The 20,122-nt window shown below is 45.3% G+C and overlaps 1 protein-coding gene across 1 annotated transcript in view; it reads right to left on the reverse strand.

Annotated features, from left to right (window-relative positions):
- Nucleotides 1-20,122, reverse strand: part of FGD6 (FYVE, RhoGEF and PH domain containing 6) — a 91,848-nt gene that overhangs the window by 34,960 nt on the left and 36,766 nt on the right. The window contains exons 3-8 of the mRNA XM_085897213.1: nucleotides 18,135-18,291; nucleotides 12,118-12,232; nucleotides 5,126-5,190; nucleotides 4,993-5,023; nucleotides 4,069-4,220; nucleotides 3,738-3,894 (exon numbers count right to left, since the gene is read on the reverse strand). Of these exons, the coding sequence (XP_085753339.1) occupies nucleotides 3,738-3,894; nucleotides 4,069-4,220; nucleotides 4,993-5,023; nucleotides 5,126-5,190; nucleotides 12,118-12,232; nucleotides 18,135-18,291 (677 nt within the window). The remainder of the gene's footprint in view (nucleotides 1-3,737; nucleotides 3,895-4,068; nucleotides 4,221-4,992; nucleotides 5,024-5,125; nucleotides 5,191-12,117; nucleotides 12,233-18,134; nucleotides 18,292-20,122) is intronic.

Here is a 20,122-nt window from a genome sequence, read left to right on the forward strand (position 1 = left end):
CCATGCGGCAATGGGGTGAGATTTTTTGCTCTGCTCACGATGGAGAGAAAAGCGATGCCACAAAGATGACGTCTCCCATATCCAGCGTGCCCCGTGAAGTTACATTACTTCCCCAAGGTCAGCGGCTTGGTTTGTCTGAAGTCAAATGTGGTATTAGTTCCATGTTTTACTCTGCATGTGTGTGCGTGATTTGTGTGGCAGCTCCTCCACGAGCCTGATACCATATGGGGAGGTGGAGGGGGGGGGATGACAACAATAATTTTAAAACGTCTCCATGATCAGCACAAAAATACAGCTAATGTAGAGGAGATACCTTACAGTTTGGCTGAGATTAATGCAAGATAGAAATGTGGAATGTGAAATCATTGCAATCATTGCATATAATTCCTTGCCTTCCTTCCCGAAAGTTCCCTGTCGTGTAAGGTCCTGAAAGTCCCTGTAATGTCCATCTTGTATACCCCGTGTTCCCCGCCCCCATCCCTCTCCCTGCCACAGATCTCCGAATGTGTCTGTTCCCCAGTTTTGTCCTTCCCTCTCCCACCTCTCTTGTCTCCTGCCCCCCCCCCCTTGTTGTGCGTTGTGTGTTAGCTCTCATACGAGCCTCAGCAATGTATACAAAAAAAAAGAATTGCTCATTAGGGAAAACAACAATATACCTGTAATTACACAAAGGGAAAAGCTTTTGACAATTGCCTTTTGCATAAATAGAGTATGCCAAGAACATACATTACTTGATGTAGAACCTTTTGGAAAATTTCCCACAATTTGATTTATTAATGCGATCACTTTTCTTGAAAAACTGCTTTTATTGCCAGTGTTTCTCAAGAAAAATTCCATTGGAGATATTTCATCCTTTATACCCCTTTACCTATCATCAGGTCTGTACAATACACACGCTTTGGTTTAACACATAAAACGTGTTATCTTTTGGCCAAATGAAAAACACAAGTCAAAATATTTCATCACGAACTCTAAGTAACTCTCCAAACCAGATCAGATTTCACATACAAGATAAATAAACAAACAGAGAAAAGAAAATAAGCAAATCAACAAGAAAAAGAGCAATCAGACTTTGCAGACCCTCACCAGGACTTGCTTTGTGTGGTGTTTGTGGAGTTTGGTGTTGAGTATTTTGTGTGGTGTTTGTGTTCTGGTGTGTTATGTCATTAATAAGAGACAAAATTATAACTTCCACTTTATAACTGCTGGCAGTCATGGTTGGGTACCAAGACGTCAACGCTTTGATTGAACACCTGACCCTGACCCATGACTTTTTTTTCGGATTATTCAATTGAATTTAGAATGGGATTAAAATAAATTCAATTCAAATCAAATGGAAGAACAAATAGGTACAAGTGCTGCATTGGAGTAATCAGAAGGAAACCAAACAAGCAAAAAATCAAAGATGAAGTCATCAGGAGGAACTTGGATAGGATTCACATTTCAGCTGCGGCGACTCTACCCTCAAACCCATCCAGGCAGAGCCAAGTGGGCCTTATTCAAAAATAGATATCAAAAAGAACCCAGGTATAATAAAATAAAAACTTAGTTCTGGCTGCCAGACCATGTGTCCGATCAAGTTGAAATTTAAAATCTATATTCCCCATCACGAATAGATCATAATTGTGAGGTTCCACATCGATTGATTGAGTGGTTCCAGAGAAAACATTATTTAATATTTTTCTTTAATCCAATATCGCTGCCAAACTATGTGACCCATCAGTTATTCCTTAAACTTGTACACCCATGGTTTGGGATACATTTGTGTGAAGTTTCCCCTCAATCTGTCCAACCGTTCTGGAGAAGATGATTTTTGTAAGTTTTAGGGTAAATCCAATATGGCGGCCAAACCATGTGGCCGATGATATATTATGTGTGAACCTTTTGTTTCTCATGGATAGGCAGTCATATGTGTAAAGTTTCGCCTCAATCTGTTCAGCCACTTCAGAGAATTTTAATTATTATTGTTATTTTTTAACAATATGGCTCCCAAATCACGTGACCAATGACGTCGTCAATTTTTTTTTTTTCTGTGGACCATTTTATCTCTAGATGACCTTTAAAATTTTTCATACTGAGTAGATGTAGCATTATACATATGCAATTATGATGTCACAATGAAGGCACCTATGAAAAAAAAAAAATATATATATATATATATATATATTAGCGATACCCGTGCACATGCACGGGATAGCAGTACAACATAGCTGGTAGCAGACGACAGACCATACACGGGGAATGACAAAAATACGGATTGTGCAAAAATGCAAGTCGTACTATGGAACGCCAAGACTTCCCAAACATTGTCGGGATGTCCGCTAAGTGCCACAGCAATTTCATAGGGATCGTGTGACGGCGAGCCGAGTTTTTAGTGTGCAAGCTTTGTAATATATATATATATATATATATATATATATATATATATATATATATATACATATACATACATACTTAACAATAATTAAGATAAAATATAAACAACAAAAAAAGCAGAGGATTTTAATCTAATTTTTTTTTGTTTTTGCAAGTTTGTGAACAAGATACATAAGGCTTGGCATGATAGCATTGAGGTATGCACATTCTTCTCCGGTCTGTGTAGCCCAAACTGCCATCCTGGTGTTTCATATGAAGAGTCAGGTATCAACGTGTGTGCCATTCATCAGAAGGAAGTTCAGTCAGAGGACCTCTCCACCAACACTGTTTGGTGGATGTCAAAGATCCCACAGTGTCATTTGCAAAGAGTAGACATTATTATCAATGGCACCCTGTCTAAATTACAAATTACTGCCACCTTCAGTTAAATGTCAGACCTGGCCAGCAGGTTTGTGAAAGACTTGGGCCAAAGACGTTCCCTGGCCGACCCCACAATAACGTGGGAATAAATGAGACAGTTAAAGTGGTGATATTGTAATCAAAATCTATACCACAAACTATTCATCTTGATGAGAGGTGTATAAATATGAATGAACTTTATTATAGGAATAATGTATGGTGTAATGGTTCGAGTGCATGCTCCGTGTCTGGGAGGTCAGCGGTTCAAACCCCAGCCGAGTCATACCAAAGATTATAAAATGATATGTGCTTGATGTTCAGCATTTAAAAGGATAGGAGCACGGAAAATCCCCATTGGTTGGCATCCATGGGGAGGAGGAAATTCCTCCTTAAGAAATGCCCCGCTGAGTGCTGTGAGAAAGGCAGTGACATTATTGTGGTGTTGCTGGTACCCAGAGTGTCTCGCAAAGTGACAGCACTTCCTCCAAGCTCAGTGGCTGTTTGTCTTGTCTAAAAGTCTTGTGTTGTGTCACATTTATTTGTCTGTATGTCCATGTGTGTGTGGCAGCTCCATTACAAGCCTTGGATCCTGTTAAAATTAAAAATATATATTTAAAAGGAAAAATTAAAAAATATTAAAAAAAAAACAATGAATGCACGACTTACCAGGAGCCAACGCAACAAAATAAAAACCATGGCAAATGTGCAAATCAACTAAACCTTTATCTCTAGATGACCAATGACATGGTCCAATGACATGGTCCAGTATGGTCCAATAACAAATAAGTAGCAATTAACATCCAGAACGACTCCTCACACCAGTTCTCAACTTTTTTTGCAACCTGGTTTCCGAGAACGGCACGGCTCAATAATCACACGTTCATAAAATACATTGGAACGAAGCTTGAAATGATTACAATTCATTCTTCTTTTTCCTTAACCAATGCCCTTCTCCTCTTCACCTCAAATTCACGTACTGCGATGGCAAAGCTTGGGGAACGCCTGCAGCTGTCATCAAGCAAGGCCAAGTTGCGGTCGAATTCCCGTATGTACGCAGAGTACATCTTGAGGTACGGCCCTTTTCGCAAGATCACGTCCGAAATCCGAGGTTCATCTCCCCTGCATACATTTGAAATGCACAAAACAATTAAACTTTGACGTGGTTATTTATACTCACAGGGAAAATCCCCGGAGCAAAAATGCTCATTTTAAAATGAAAATAAGAAAACCAAATAATTGTACCAATAGAGGACGAAGGTTATTAAAGGTTTGTGCCCAAAAATAATCACTCACCAGCAAGCAAGTCTTTCTTCCAGGTCTCTCAAGAGATCTTGGTTCAGTTTGTACAACTGTGGCAAGTAAAATAAAATCTGGTCGAGGGTCCTCTCATCAATAATTGGTCTGCCCAATGTCTGGTTCGCCTTGTCCACAGCACCGCGGAAGTCCTGCGGCAGACAGGTCATCGACTGCATGTGCAATGTAATCATAAAAGGACAAATGAAAATCCTTTAGCACTTCCTTCACACTTTTCAGGTTCCTCAGTTTTGTTTGTATCCAAACCCCGACTGAACAGTTTGGTGGACCTTTGTAATCTCTCATAATCCTAGCTAGTCATATCAAACTGCAATCGATTGTAATCCCACTTCATACTATCCACATCTTTTTAAAATAACTGGGAAGAGGAAGCCTGGCAGAAAGAAGCCAAGTGGCAGCCAATTTGTGAGCAACAGCCGGCAGCAAAGGTCTCAAGGGGTCCGGCTTGATAAGATCACATCCACAGCTGGAATCAAGAACCAGCCTAATGAGTGTTGCATTTGGCCCTTGGTGCGCCTGCTAGTGACTTCCTGTGCATGGTGTTGCCAGAGCCAACATCCGGACATGTGAGAACATGCATGTTTGTGTGTGACACCACGTTACATCGGTTTCAATTCATGGGATCAAAGAAAACTCGAGGAATCTGTAAAGAACCCTTCCAGCAATAAAAACCGAGACCCATTTATGCTTGCTTACAAAAAGATTGCTTAATTACAAGACGATATGTCTGTCAAGTTCAAGAAAAACCCGGTCACTGGAAAAGCAAAGCTAAAGAAGAGTCAATTTGAAGCAATAACAACATGTCCAATCACAACTGACTTGATCATTTTCCTTTACATGTTGAAATTATTGTGTTTTAATCACTGAATACAGATAAGAACGGAGCTGTTCAAAGAGACTCACAACATGAAGAAGCTTCAGCACATCGACAAAACTGAAACACACAAACACAAACCAGACACCACTCTTATTAGTTGCAAGTAAACTTTGACCCCAAACAGGAATGATATGTGTGCTGAAGAAAGTGCAAACTCACACTTTCTCGGAGGTCATTATCTCATGAGCGATGCAATGAAGTTTCTTATTGTTTGTGACTTCATCCTGAAAGGCAAATGAATCGACTTTTGTGCACGACTGAAGATGAGTTAGACAGCTGTTGAAAAGCAAGATGGTATAGAATATAGATTAATGTACACTCTGTTTACACATGCCCTTCATGGACCAAGTGTACAGGTAATTTAGGCAGTTTAGGCAGCAGGTAATTTAGGCAGTAATTTAGGTAATTTAGGCATTTAGATCCATGAATCAGAGCTCTTCATTGGTTTGTTTGAGGAATGAGTGATTAAAAATTGTATTAGTTACAGAATTAATGGCTATGACGGAGGAAAAAGGTCTGAAGATAGTGGGAGGTGGTCGGGCGAGGCGGTGGCGAAGGCGGTCGGGCGGGACGGTGGCGAAGGCGGTTGGGCGGGGCGGTGGCGAAGGCGGTCGGGCGGGGCGGTGGCGAAGGCGGTCGGGCGGGGCAGGGGCAAAGGCGGTCGGGCGAGCCGGGGCGAAGGCGGTCGGGCGAGCCGGGGGCGAAGGCGGACGGGCGAGCCGGGGACGAAGGCGGTCGGGCGAGCCGGGGGCGAAGACGGACATGATGGAGGTGGCAAGGCGGACACGGGGGAGGTGGCAAGGCGGACGTGGAGGAGGCGGAAAGGTGGACGCGGGGGAGGCGGCAAGGCATACGCGGAGGAGGCGGCAAGGCAGACGCGGAGGAGGCGGCAAGGCAGACGCGGAGGAGGCGGCAAGGCAGACGCGGAGGAGGCGGCAAGGCAGACGCGGAGGAGGCGGCAAGGCAGACGCGGAGGAGGCGGCAAGGCAGACGCGGAGGAGGCGGCAAGGCAGACGCGGAGGAGGCGGCAAGGCAGACGCGGAGGAGGAGGCAAGGCAGACGCGGAGGAGGCGGCAAGGCAGACGCGGAGGAGGCGGCAAGGCAGACGCGGAGGAGGCGGCAAGGCAGACGCGGAGGAGGCGGCAAGGCAGACGCGGAGGAGGCGGCAAGGCAGGCGCGGAGGAGGCGGCAAGGCAGGCGCGGAGGAGGCGGCAAGGCAGACGCGGAGGAGGCGGCAAGGCAGACGCGGAGGAGGCGGCAAGGCAGACGCGGAGGAGGGGCAAGGCAGGCGCGGAGGAGGCGGCAAGGCAGACGCGGAGGAGGCGGCAAGGCAGACGCGGAGGAGGCGGCAAGGCAGACGCGGAGGAGGCGGCAAGGCAGACGCGGAGGAGGCGGCAAGGCAGACGCGGAGGAGGCGGCAAGGCAGACGCGGAGGAGGCGGCAAGGCAGACGCGGAGGAAGCGGCAAGGCAGACGTGGAGGAGGCGGCAAGGCAGACGCGGAGGAGGCGGCAAGGCAGACGCGGAGGAGGCAGCAAGGCAGACGCGGAGGAGGCGGCAAGGCAGACAAGGAGGAGGCGGCAAGGCAGACAAGGAGGAGGTGGCAAGGCAGACGAGGAGGAGGCGGCAATGCAGACGAGGAGGAGGGTGGAAGGTTGGAAGAAAGTAAGAAAGGAGCAAAGTTAAATGACAGTTCAAACATTAATTCCCCAAATTTTATGTCCTCATTCTCAGTTTCCTGCTCTAAATGTTCACCAAAATGTGGTCTTTTGGAAATGAACTCCAAAGAAATGCAGGCAATATTCATGCTATACTTTTTTAGTGTCAGTAAGGATGTCTTTTGCCTAATGGATATGGTAAATGCAATTGTTTTTTCAGATTGTGCCTGAAACGAATAAGCATATATCAAAGCGATTATTAAATCAACATTTAAAATACAAATTTGTTCATACTGCACTTACATTGAGTGATTGGACTGTAACCTGCTTATGTATATGACAACGCTCGAGGTTTCACCCATTCAATGCCAAGGTATGTCAGACAGAATGATGCAGAGGTAGGGTACTAATGTTTGAGATTTCTAGTCTGGATTTGGTTGCTGACCTGATTCTAAACTGCAAGATGCAGGGTGTTGCATCACAAAGTGTAATGTCCCTTGCATTTTTTTTTTTTTGTATACCTTGGTCGAGGCTCGTATGAGAGCTAACACACAACTCACAGCAAGGAGGCATGAGACAAGAGGGGCGGGAGTGGAAGGGACAAAACAGTGGGGAACAGACACATTAGGTGAACTGTGGAAGGGAGAGGGATGGGGATGGGACGGGGGACATGGCGAAGAGAAGATGGACATTTCAGGGACTTTCAGGAAGGAAAGCAGGAGAAATGAAAGAAGTGGGCTTGGGTGGATCATCGGGGGTAGAAAAGATCGAGGATTTGGATGGGGGAAGATAAGAGGTGGTGGTGAACAGCTGTTTTGAAAGCCTGGAGGGAAGAATGGGAAAGAATAGAGTGAGGAAGTTTATTCCAAAGGCGGGAAAAAAGAGGAATGAAAGAGTGAAGATGAGCAGTGATTCGTGATTTTGGTAGTTTTCCCAGAAGGGGGTTGTTGGCGGACCTTGAGCGCCCTGTGGAAATGTGGTGGGGACAAATCGCAGAGAGAGCAGGGGGGGCAAGGCTGGAGAGGAGTCGGTAGAAGACAGAAAGACCACCGACCAACCTGCGGTGATTGAGTGAGAGGCCCAAAGACTCAGCTTCATTGCGGGAGATGCCGATGATCTTAAATGCCCTGGTTTCGACAGCGTGAAGCCGAGAAAGATGGGAGGCAGGAGCACCAGCCCAGAGGGGAGAGCAGTACTCCATCAGGCTACGGACAAAAGCTTTGTAAGTGGTCAGGAGCTCAAGAGGGCCGAGGAAGGACTAAGCACGACGGAGGATTCCCAGTCGGCGACTGGCTTTTGAGGCGAGGTTGGAAATGTGACTTTCCCAGGAAAGGTCATGGCAGATAGTGAGACCTAGAAGCTTGAAAGAAAAGACTTCTTCCAGAGGATTGTTGAGAAAGTGGATGGGGGGGTTTTCTAAACGGTCCTTTCGAAGAGACATAGTGAGAGTGTGAGATTTGTCTGGATTGAAAGACATGTTCCACATGTTGGACCAGTTTGTGATTTTATCCAGATCTGCAGTGAGCGAAGAAGCTGCTGCTTGCCGGTCTGAGGGATGACAGATGGTACGGCAGAGGGTGGAGTCGTCGGCAAAGAGAAATAGAGGATTTTCCAGAGAGTCCGAGAGATCATTGATGAAAACCAGATGTTATTGATGTTAAACTTTAAAATGAGGCATTGATGTTAAACTGGGAACCCGTTCACTCCCATTCGTTGGGCCGTGTTAAAGATCTCATTATGTCTTTCGATGAAGAGTACTTGAGTTATTTTTTACTCGCAACCTGAACAAAATCCAAATTTCTGTCCTTGCAAGTCAACAGTATAACATTTCGGATTTACCTGTTCATCAAGATTCATATCCGTAAATGCATGAAATTATTTTTGTTGAAAGCCCATCTTTAAAAGTCTAATAAGACAGCCATTGAAGGGTCATTGTGAAGCAAAATAATTTCCCTTAAGCTCAACCAATTGAGGCATTGTGGTATTTGACAGAGGTTCTCATCAAATGATTGGTCTTGTCATAAGTTGCATGACAAGCTTCAGCAAACATGCTGCACAAGTAACAGTGCACTTAACATCTCCATTGAACAAAGGTGTCCTCCATGATGCATTACCTATAAAGTCAAGCATATGACCATGAGCTATCCAATAACCCTACTCTTAAAACACAATCTCTGATTACTTGCACAAGAAAACTGTTAATAGAATGGACCGATTAATCAGTGCATGGCAATTCTATAAAAATGGTATCTACATATTGCTAGGGAGATATGGGCATTTGTGTGGGAGGGGTGGGTGCAGGGCTTGGGAAGTTTGGAAGGAGGAAGGGAAAAAATGGGAAGGAGCCAGGGTGGCAAGAGATAAGAGTTAAAAGGGGGAAGGAATAGGAATGGATGACACATAAATGTTTGGGGGTGGAAGGGGTGGTGGGGGAGAAGTGAAACATGAGATTGGACAGATGTTGTTCCAGAAAACAACAGTTGTCCAATCTCAGGAATGAACTTTCAAAATCGTCTCCCTCCTCTAAAAGCTGGTGGCACCTTTTCAAGTATGTCTCTGGTGTATGCTCCCCTTCCATCCATTCAAATAGTACCACACTGGGCATTCTCCATCATGCAAAGTCCTTCAATCACACACCTGAGCTTCTATCCACCTACAAGGCTTTCATCCACAGCTCGATGAAGTACTGCTCTCCTCTTTGGGTTGGCGCTCCTGCCTCACATCTTGCTCAGCTTGATTCCATGGAAAGCAAGGCTTTCAACATCATTGGAATCTCCCATGATGAAGCTGAATCTATGGATGTATCACTTCGCCATCACTGACAGGTCGGTGTTTGTCTGTCTTCTTCCACCCCATTTCTGGTCTTGCAAACTCTGCCCTCTCCATGCTTTGTCCCGACCCCCCCCCCCCTCCAGGATGCATGTTGTCCACGAGCCACCCCCTCCTAGTGAAACTGCCTAAATACAGAACCACTGCTCACCTCCACTCATTTATTACTCTTTTTCACCCACCTTTTCAACCACCTCCCATACAATCTCATTCTCCCCTCCATGTCGTCAAAACAGCTGTTCACCACCATTTCAAGTCAACCCCATCCAAAATCATGATCTTTTCTACATCCGTTAAACCACCCTCCACCCCTCCCAAAACTTTGCTCATGTATCCATCTTGTTCACCCCTTGTGTTGTCCCTTACCCCTCGTCGTTACCTGCATCCCTCGTTTGTCCGTCTCCATGTACTTCCTCCCTCTGCCCTGCTGTTGGTGTTTCCCCTTTCTCCTGATGATCCCTTTTGTTATGTGTCATAGCTCTTCCACAAGCCTTGACCATGTATTAAAAAACAAAAAAACAATAATGTATGTATATATATATATATATATATATATATATATATATATATATATATATATATATATATATATAGATATATATATAGATATATAGTTGCGAATTCGCGCCCGCCGGCGTGCGAATGACCACGTAACTCGAATCGCAGCACGTCGCCCACCGGACGGACAATTCTGACGTGACCCTCTCAGACCAACGCCGGGAGCGAGTCACGGGTGGGCCTTAAGACCTCACCACAAACGTGCCAATCGGCCACCCACGTAGGATAGGGTTGTTCGCCAAACTCGACCTACCTAAGTACCCAACGCGGATGGTAAACCGGGCGATCGTACCTCGCCGCAGGTGGACTCCGGACACGAGCCGCTTGGGCGGCCCGTTCCATACTATCGGGAAAACCGAGCGGTGTTATCGTCGACCTGGACGGTTCAGATTAATTACCGGGATGTTGCACCCACTACGAACCCCTTACGTGAAGCAGGATGGAGAGTCAATAGAGAAAAGACAAAGCGAAACGGGCACAGTTCAACAAGCAAGCATTTTATTTCCCAGCACACGGAAAGCACGTATATACAGCCATACAGAATCAAAATGCACGTAAAGCAAACGTTAGAGTTAGAACCGACTACGCGCACACACGCCAACACTTATACAGTTTTACTTTACAGACGGCGCCAACACACATTTACACAAAAGCAAAGGAAAGAAGCCACCCTCACAGACAAGGAGGCAGACAGTCCCGTAGGCCAAATGTGCGTGTGACCTGGAGGAGCGGCCAGATCCGCGAGACAGGGGAGGTCTTACCAGAGTCCTCGTGACGTGTTGGCGGGCAAGCCGCAAAAGGTGGCCGCGCCGCTGTGCCCAGACTCCGTGCCCCTTGGCGGGTTTCGTTGGCACCACGTTTGGGGTGGGGTGGGAACGGGGCCCCCTTTTTGCACTATCTCAGCACGGGGGAAAGGGGGAATTGTTGATGCCCTGGGGGAGGGGAGTGGCTGGCTTGGGTCCCGTGACGAGACGAGCGATCCCCCACACCGCAACCTCGTCGCCGACCGCTGTCCTTCCTGCCTCGGACCTGAGCTCCCTTGCTTGCAGTGCCACCGCACACACTCAACTCCACTCCGCCAACGCAACGCTCCTTGTCCCCCAAGTGCAACCTCTTGACGACACTCTCCAAGCAACTCCAAAACCCAACTCGCTCAAATTCGCCTTGTGCTCGCCTTTTTATAGGCGGCAGGAGCAGCCAATATGCAAATTTTAGGATCAGAACACGATTGGAGGCGGGGCCACACCGCCGCCCCCCCCCCCCCGGTCAGCCATTGGTTGGGCAAAAATGGGCGTGAACCTCTCCTGATCCTAAAATTTGCATATACGGACTTCACATACACACGCTTGGAGGCGGGGCCAAGCTTCCCCGCGCTCGCCAATTGGACGGAGGAGAAGTGGGCGTGAAGCATTTCTGATCCGAATTTTCCCCTCGGAAAGGCCACCATTCGCGCTCGCGGCTTGGTGCGTTCGGCACCAATCGCCGAACAGGCCCGAGACAGCCCGACGTTCAGTGTTCACAGGTGGTGCGGGAATGGCCGTGGAAGCGATGATGTGGGATGGATTCGTGAAGGTAAAGGCGAAGGTGGTGGAGGGTTGGCATTGTGGTTGTTGTCTGCGGGTTGGAGCGTGGTTGTAGTTGGTGACGATGGCTGGCGTGGTGGTTAAGGTGGTTGTTGTGTGATGGCGGTTGAGACGTGGTTGGTTCAAAATAACGACCGAAAAGAAAAAAATGGCTAACTCAAAGCGTCACAGCCCGGATGAATCACATAAATTCCCTCTTTTCAACGGGTTTGGGCTAACTACACATGTACCTATCGAGAGATCTCACCTGCGGGCCCTTTATGGTGTAAGGCGAATTTCCACAGCCGTAACTATATATATATATATATATATATATATATATATATATATATATATATATATATATATATATATATATATATATATATATATATATATATATATATATATATATATATATATCTTCCTTGCCATTTTGACTGCATCAATTAAGAGGATTTAATCTTTGTGCAATTGTTCTAAATTACTTGAACAGAGCATTCCTCAAAAAGCAAAGACAAAAACATCACAGACATGTAATCGTACCTGCTTCCCATTTTCGTGCTCTGGATCTCCAAAGCTCCCGGTGTCTTCCTCTTTCCTCTTTTCAACATCATCATCCTCCTCCTCAGAGCTATTCATTCCTCCATCGGACATAATCCTACAGGGAAGAGTCGCCAACTTAATGACGTGCATTTGGCCAGAAACAAGGCCAGAGAGTGAACCGACACCTCACTCTTCGTATCCGTCGAGTGTTACTGCCATTTCTGGTGGCAACTGGCAGAAAAGATTAGCAGATGGCTCACCTGGCAGAATACCAGAATAACCTGCCAATAAGAGGGATAACCCTTGATATACCATGTACATTTCTGGGCTGGGAAACCTGTGTTCAAATTTGGCTCAAAGTTGAACAAAGGCAGCCTTCACAAAGCCTTAGCTAAAAGACAAGGACATCACCATTGGCTAGAACCATTGTGACCATTATATGGCAATCTACCGACTCTGCTATAACTATCACCACTGATGTCATTCATAAAATTCTTGCATGCACGAACCCTAAGGCTTTGAGTGTGAATGATTACAATGTCAGGCTACACAAGAACAATCTGCACCAATTGTCAGGTTCAGGTAACTCGCAAGACATTCCACATACATTTTGTTGTATTTATGGTTCATCCATAATCGTCTTCACCCGTACATAAATATTCTTTTCTTTTCTTATACAAATATGCTGAAACATGTCGAAGCCATGACCCATCAATGGCAAGATCATTCATACAATGAAGTTCATGCTACACCACCATGTAAAAAGGATTGTTTGAACAGCATGTTTAATCACGCATTGTGATAAGACAAAAAGACAAACACCCAAAGCTCTTCTGGCCCTACAGTGCCTTCAGAAGTTAATCACACCCCTTGACTTTTTTCACATTTTGTTGTGTTACAGCCTGAATTTAAAATGGATTAAATTCAAATTTCTACATCAGGTCCCACAGTTGATGATGCATGTCAGAGCAGAAACTCCACCATGAGGTCCAAGGAACTGTATGTAGAACTCCGAGATAGAATTGTGAGGAGGCATAGATCTGGGGAAGGGTATAAAACAATTTTGAGAGTGTTGAAAGTTCCCAAGAACACAGTGAGCTCCATCATGAGGAAATGGAAAGAATATGGAACTACCCAGACTTTTCCTAGAGCTGGCCGTCCAACCAAACTGAGCAACTGGTAAAGAAGGACCTTGGTCAGGGAGATGACCAACAACCCAATGACCACTCTGACAGAACAACAGAGTTCCTTGGCTTAGATGGGAGAACCTGCCAGAAGGACAACAATCTCTACAGCACTTCACAAATCAAGGCTCTCTGGGAGAGTGGCCAGACAGAAGCCACTCCTGAGAAAAAGGAACATGACAGCATGCCTGGAGTTTGCACAAAAAGGCACGTGAAAGACTCCGAGAGCATGAGGCAAAAGATTCTGTGATCTGATGAGACAAAAATTTAACTCCTTGGCCTGAATGCAAAACACTACATCTGGCGGAAACTGAGCACAGCTCATCACCTAACTAACACCATCCTGACCCTGAAGCATGATGGTGGCAGCATCATGTTATGGGGATGCTTTTCAGTGGAGGGGACTGGGAGACTTGTAAGATAGAACAGATAGAGGGAACAACGAATGGAGCCAAATACAGGCAATCCTTGAGGACAACGTGCTTCACAGTGCAAAAGACCTTCGAATGCGGTGAACATCTACATTCCAACAGGACAATGACCCCAAGCATACACCCAAAGTAACACTAGAATGGATTCAGAACAAGACTGTGAAGTCCTCAAGTGGTCCAGCCAAAGCCCAGACTTGAAGCCCATTGAGAATCTGTGGAAAGACTGGAAGGTTGATGTTCACCGACGCTCCCCATCCAACTTGACAGAGCTTGAGAAAATCTGCAAGGAAGAATGGGAGAAAATCCCCAAATCCAGATGTGCAAAGCTGATACTGACATACCCAAGAAGACTTGAAGCTGTAATATCTGCCAAAGGTGCTTCAACAAGGTATTGACTTCATGGGGTTGAATACTCATTGATGCAACACGTTTCAGCCTTTCATCAATTTGTAAAATTTTCTAAAAACATGTTTTTACTTTATCATTATGGGGAATTTTGTGTGGATCGGTGACAAAAAGATTTAAATTTAATTCATTTTAAATTCAGGCTGCAGCACAACAAAATGTGAAAAAAAAGTCAAGGGGTGTGAATACTTTCTGAAAGCACTGCAAAACCTTTTTCGTTTTTAATCAAAAAGGTCAGAGAAGGCTTCTTTAACTGATATCAACTGATGCACAGTGTTATTGCAAAGATTCCTTGATTTTTCACTTTGGCATTCATCTTTTTGTGTTTGGTCATTTCGTTTAAGTGTATTAGGCACAAGGCAGGGCCAAATACACTGCCTTAAGGAATGTAGCATCAGCTGTGAGAGGAGGTCTGAGAGTTCCATTAAAAGCAACACAATGAAGATTTGGAAAGCCAGGTTTTGGAAAGTTTTGGAAAGAAGATGGCCTTTATGCAATGCTGGCATGCCAGGACGTGTTGAAAGCTTGATATACAGGTGGTGGACCAAAAAAAATGGAAACATCTGGGTAAATGAGCGGCACCAAGCAACGGCTTCCACACAGGTGTGGCCCGTGTGTTAATTAAGCAAATAACATCCCAGCACGCATCGGTTCACGTATAAAAATCATGCACAAGCCTGATTGCCCGTAATTATGGCTGGCATGGCTGTAAAAGGAGACCCCTCCTCCAATGCCCTGATACGCAGAGCACCAGATCTGAACCCAACAGAGCATTTATGGGATATTCTGGAATGATGCCCAAGACAGCGTTTTCTACCTCCATCAAACAGGTGTGAGTTGATTGACCTTCTCGAGGAAGAATGGTGCCGCATCCCTCCTGCAGAATTCCAAACGCTGGTGGACTCTATGTCACAGCGCATACAGGCTGTACTGGCCAAATGTGGTGGCCCAACTCCTTATCAAGTGACTTTACATTGGTGTTTACATTTTTTGTCCACGATCTATATATCCTGGATATGGTACCGAGGTCTTTTATGACATTTAGGTCATCCGACAATTGCTGAGAGAGGAGCAGCAAGATATCAAAAGTTAAATAATGAGACCAGAGTTCAAACTGACGGTCAGAGATCAGACTGTTTGAAATGACAAAAGACTAGACAGTCAGCTTTGACGATTTTGTAAATTGAAGTAAGCTTACTAATCTGTAGTTGGGGGGGGGGGAGGGGTGATCTGTTTTTTCACTGTTCTTGTGGATGAGAGTGATGTTGGTTGTCTTCAAGGAAGTCAGGAGGTGGCCAAAGGAGAATGACAGACACAAAAGTGCAAGGAAGGGATTTGAGAACATGAGCATCGATGCCAACTGGGCCTGTTGCCTAAGCAGGGTTGAGGCTAAACTGAACTTGCTCTACCTTCTCAGGTGAGAAGAACAAGGTTCTGTATTAAGTGGGTTGGAGGGAGTCACATTGTGACAGAGTGAGATGGGTGGGAACACAACATTTGGAGGCAAACACCAGGTGAGTTAAGACATTCTGCTATATCTGAAGCAGAGTCAAACGTGATTCCATTTGAGGTGCCAAAGGAGACAGAGGGAGAGCATACACCAGATGATTCAACAAGGTACCGTAACAACTTTGAGGAAGGAGACTGGTTGGAGAATTCAGACTTGAGATTGGCAAGATGATGTTTTCTGTCTTGCCAAAGATGGAACCACACGTGTTGCAAGCCTTATGGAGAGAACTGAGGTTACCCTCAGTTTGGTTAGCTTGCCATGTTGAGAAAGCAAGTTCTGACTACGACAGCCTTGTCACAGGAATAAGCTTACCAGGACCAAAGGGAAGAATAGGATAGCCACAACTGGGATGGGATAAACCTCTACAAAGGAGAAAGCAGAATTTGTGAAAGTATTCACGCGTATGATCAATACCGGATGCTATGGAGATGGCAGCTCTATCGTTTTGTAAGAGGGAAGATTACAGCCCCTGCCAGTTGTACTATGCGAACATGGGCGCAGCAGCCAAGACGGGCAAAGGAGAAACAGGAGAGATTGGATGAAAAGTTTGTTATTACCAAGTACAGGAGGGACGACATGCCATTTGTTGAAATCAGGGTTTGAAAGTCTACAGGCTGCGTCAGACCGACAGACTCGAAGAAGGCCTTAGCTGCAAATAATATCAAATCAAGTTAAATAATACCAAAATCCACCATCTTTCAAACAAAATACCAACAGGAATAACAAAAGTGTGAAAAAGACAAATGATGCTCAGTGGCATACTGAGGGTGTCTGGCATCCGAGGTAAAACATAATTTGCTCCCCCCCCCCATCCCTCCACCTCCCTTCCCCAAATCCCCAACCCCACTCATCGTAGACAAAGCAAAACTCGGATCATTATATTAAAACTTGAATCAAGTGTCCATTGACCACTCCACTCGATGCAGTATGCCAAAATCAAGACGAGAGGAACACTAAATGTCAGTTCAAATATTTGTTCAATTCAGAGTTCGAGTCGATAATCCAGGAAGATATTACATTGCAAACATATTACTGAATGTATATTTATCCTCATCGTATCTGCTGGGTCTACTGGCATCTCCATGTCTGCCATTTCCCTGATTGCGATGACCATTTTGATCGTAGTGGGGAAGCTTGTACGCTCCGGTGACCCGGAGAGCTATACTGAGGGGATCGGGCTTTGCTCCTGGGAGGTCTTACCTATCCAGGAAGGTCAATTGGAAGGAGTAGACAAATCTTTGGGGGTAGGAATTTTTTTCCCTCCTGGCCCAGTCACCCCAAACGTCACAGTGGTTCTGCGAAGAGGATGCAGTGGTCCTGTGAACATAGCGAACCTGCCACCGAGAAACCGTGACTCGAGAATGTTCGTGATCATGTGGTTCGCTTTTAGTGAGATACCATGACTGGAGAGAGTTTGTGATCACCTGCGTAGCACTGGTACCTTCGCCAGTATTTTATTCTTACTGTAATTCACAGATCGGTGTATGTTTGTTTGTCACGCTACCCCTCCTACAGTTCTGGGCAGATTACATCCAGACTTGCTACATAGGATCAGCATGACCCTAATTAATGTATGGGGGTGTTCTTATCTTTGGTGGTCTTGTTGGGAGGAGAAGGGAGGGACACAAATTCTCCATGTAAATATGTATCATGTAGCACAACCTCCAGGTGGTGGAAGGTATTACAAGTCTTGACCTCTTGCAGTGCAGTATTCCTGTCCCCACTTTTTCCAGTATAGTGAGAAGTTTTGAATTATAGGCAGTCAGTATGTTTTTGCTTCATGCACGTAACCCGGGTTTTTTGGGGGGTATTTTTTTTTTTTGCCAATACACTGCCAAATAAAGGTATGCGTCAGAAGAACGTATTGCATGCTTTGAACAAGGTCTCCTGTTGGGCGAGTACTCTGCGAGTTTTAATAAATCTACCACTGAAGAACAAGGGATTTCCTGAGGCATGACATCTTTGCTAATATACAAATATTTGATGTCACATCACACATAACACAAACATCTAAATGATCCACAATTTCATGAGAATATCTAAATTCTCGTCATATTTGTTAAACTGCTTGTGAATTTGCTCCCCCCGCTACCACCACCACCACCCTGGAACCTAGCACCCAGAGTCAAATTCCCCCCTTTGCTTCCCCCTCAATATGTCATTGTAGAGGCCACGGGAATATAGTAATGCATCCATCGGGACCATACTCTGTAGAGAGCGTTGGTGCTGCCTAAGCAGTCATCTTGGCTTTTGGGCACAATCCTGGACTGGTCAACACTCCGATGCAGGATACCAGCAAGCTGGCACTCATTTTGTCGACCTCGGAAGGATGACAGGCAGAGTCAACCCCACCTGGTATTAGTTCAACAGCTGAGTGGGATTTGAACTAAGGATCCTCGGATCCCAAGCCCACCACCTTAGCCATTAAGCCAACACCAGGCATAATGTAGCAATGTCATGGTGAAAATGGTGAAGGGAACGTAATACCTTCTCCGAGCCAGTAAGTCAAGGACAGCCAAGGACCTCATGTCCACATATCCGTCTGCGTCCAGTGCCCCAGGGAAGATGCACTCTGGTTCATCATAGACGCGCTCTGGTAGACTGCAACCCGCCAAACCCAAGGTGACATACACAGGCTGATCATCTGCATGCAAACAAAGTCGTGGTCTCAATTGTAAGGGACCGTCTGTATATTATATGTGGATGGATGGGGAGTGAATAGGGCACTGTGTGAGGAGTGGGGAGAGAAGGGAAAATATATACCTTGGGAGGAAGTAGAAATAACAATCAGGGTATGAATAAAGCAATATAACCTCCAAGTGTGAAAATCTTCATCCCCAACTTCTTTAACAACTCCAGTTATTCCCAGCTTGTGAGATTGGCCAGGAAACGTTTCTAGCCAAAGCCTTTCACGAACCAACTGGTCAGTCATAACTTTTGACTGAAGGTGGCAAGAATTTGGGATTTGGCCAGTGTGCCGGTGAAATCATCACTACGACTCATGAAAAAGATACCGTGCAATCTTCAATATTCCCTAGCTAATGTTAGCAGACAGGATACCCAGCTCAACATCCATCTGATGGATGGCACACTTTGTGACGCAACACCATACGTGCAAAGCACCAATGCGAGAGTTCACAGTCAGGTAAGGAATCAAACGCAGACTCCACAGCTCAAAGGTAAGTGTGCTACCTCCACGACATTCTCGATGAGACATGGATTGTATAAACTGAAAACAGAGTATGTTAACCGCCATGGAGATTGAGGTGCGGCCGATGCCTCAGAGCTCCTTTGCTCTAACGAACGGCTTACACTCTCGGCATCAGCAATGTTGTACGATGTGATAAAGTGATGAAAGTGTGAATACTCGTATGATGTGATAAAGGTGGCGTCACAGCACTTTATTTTCCCACGGGGTTATCTTGCTCTTATTGGCTTTCAATTGAAAAAAAAAAAAATACATTGTTTCATTTGTCCTCCAAAGCAGATTGACACTCGCATTCCACTGTAATTAACACCATTTGATTTTGGTTATTTATTTATTTACTTATCACACTCCAACTTAAAATGTTCTATTTTAAACTGAAACTTCTTTAAAATTACAATCTTCTCAAAGAGGAAAGAATACAATCCCAAATACAAATCGATCAATCACATTTCAACATTTCTTAAGGAATGGATGCAAATCAGGTCAGATCTTTTTCATACTAACTTCAGGAACACCTTGAACAGTCAAATTCTGAAGTTGCAGAGGATGCAACATGTTCCTGCAAATGTCTGCCTGCCTTCGTGGACGATAAGAATAGTTCCGCTGCATTTGCCTCTTGGCATTTTTGTCATGTGCCATGCCGTGCCAAGACGATGAATAAATGATACAAGCAAGTTGAAGGTAACCGAGACGTCACAGGCAAAATCAAAACTGTGTGAGTCACCAGTGTCTGGAATGCAATACAGGTTTGGCCAGTATGTTATGTGGCAGTGGGTGTGACGGCAAAGCCAACAGAGGCTCGTGTTGAAAGCTCGCTAAGGTGGTTGCACTCCCTGGAAAATGACCGGCGACATGGGCAATGTGCAAAGACATTACTGAAAGAACCCAGAGCAGCACAGGAGGCATTGGATTAGTTATTTCTTCCAGGATGTTGGGTTCAAAAGAACTGACAAAGTGGAGGAGGTGCCAAGTTGGCCAAGCCACAGCACGATTGACGCGAGACCACTACACTTAGTCTGGTGGAAGGCATCAAAGGTAAAGCGTGAACTACGGGTGACAGCCTTGGATAAGACGTTCAATTTGACGATTACATCCTTTGGATCTTGGATTATGCTCCATAATCAGCATTCATGATTCATGTGTACGCAGCACGTGGCTGCTGATTTACACCATTTCTGTACAGGGCCTTCAGAAATTGATGCAAGACATTTCAGCTTTTCGTCTTTTAATTGATTTGTAAGAATTTCTATTTTTTTTTTTAAAACAA

The sequence above is a fragment of the Eptatretus burgeri genome, chromosome 10 (genome assembly GCF_056783735.1).
Source record: "Eptatretus burgeri isolate ZD-2024b chromosome 10, Ebu_testis_v1, whole genome shotgun sequence".
NCBI lineage: Eukaryota > Metazoa > Chordata > Myxini > Myxiniformes > Myxinidae > Eptatretus > Eptatretus burgeri.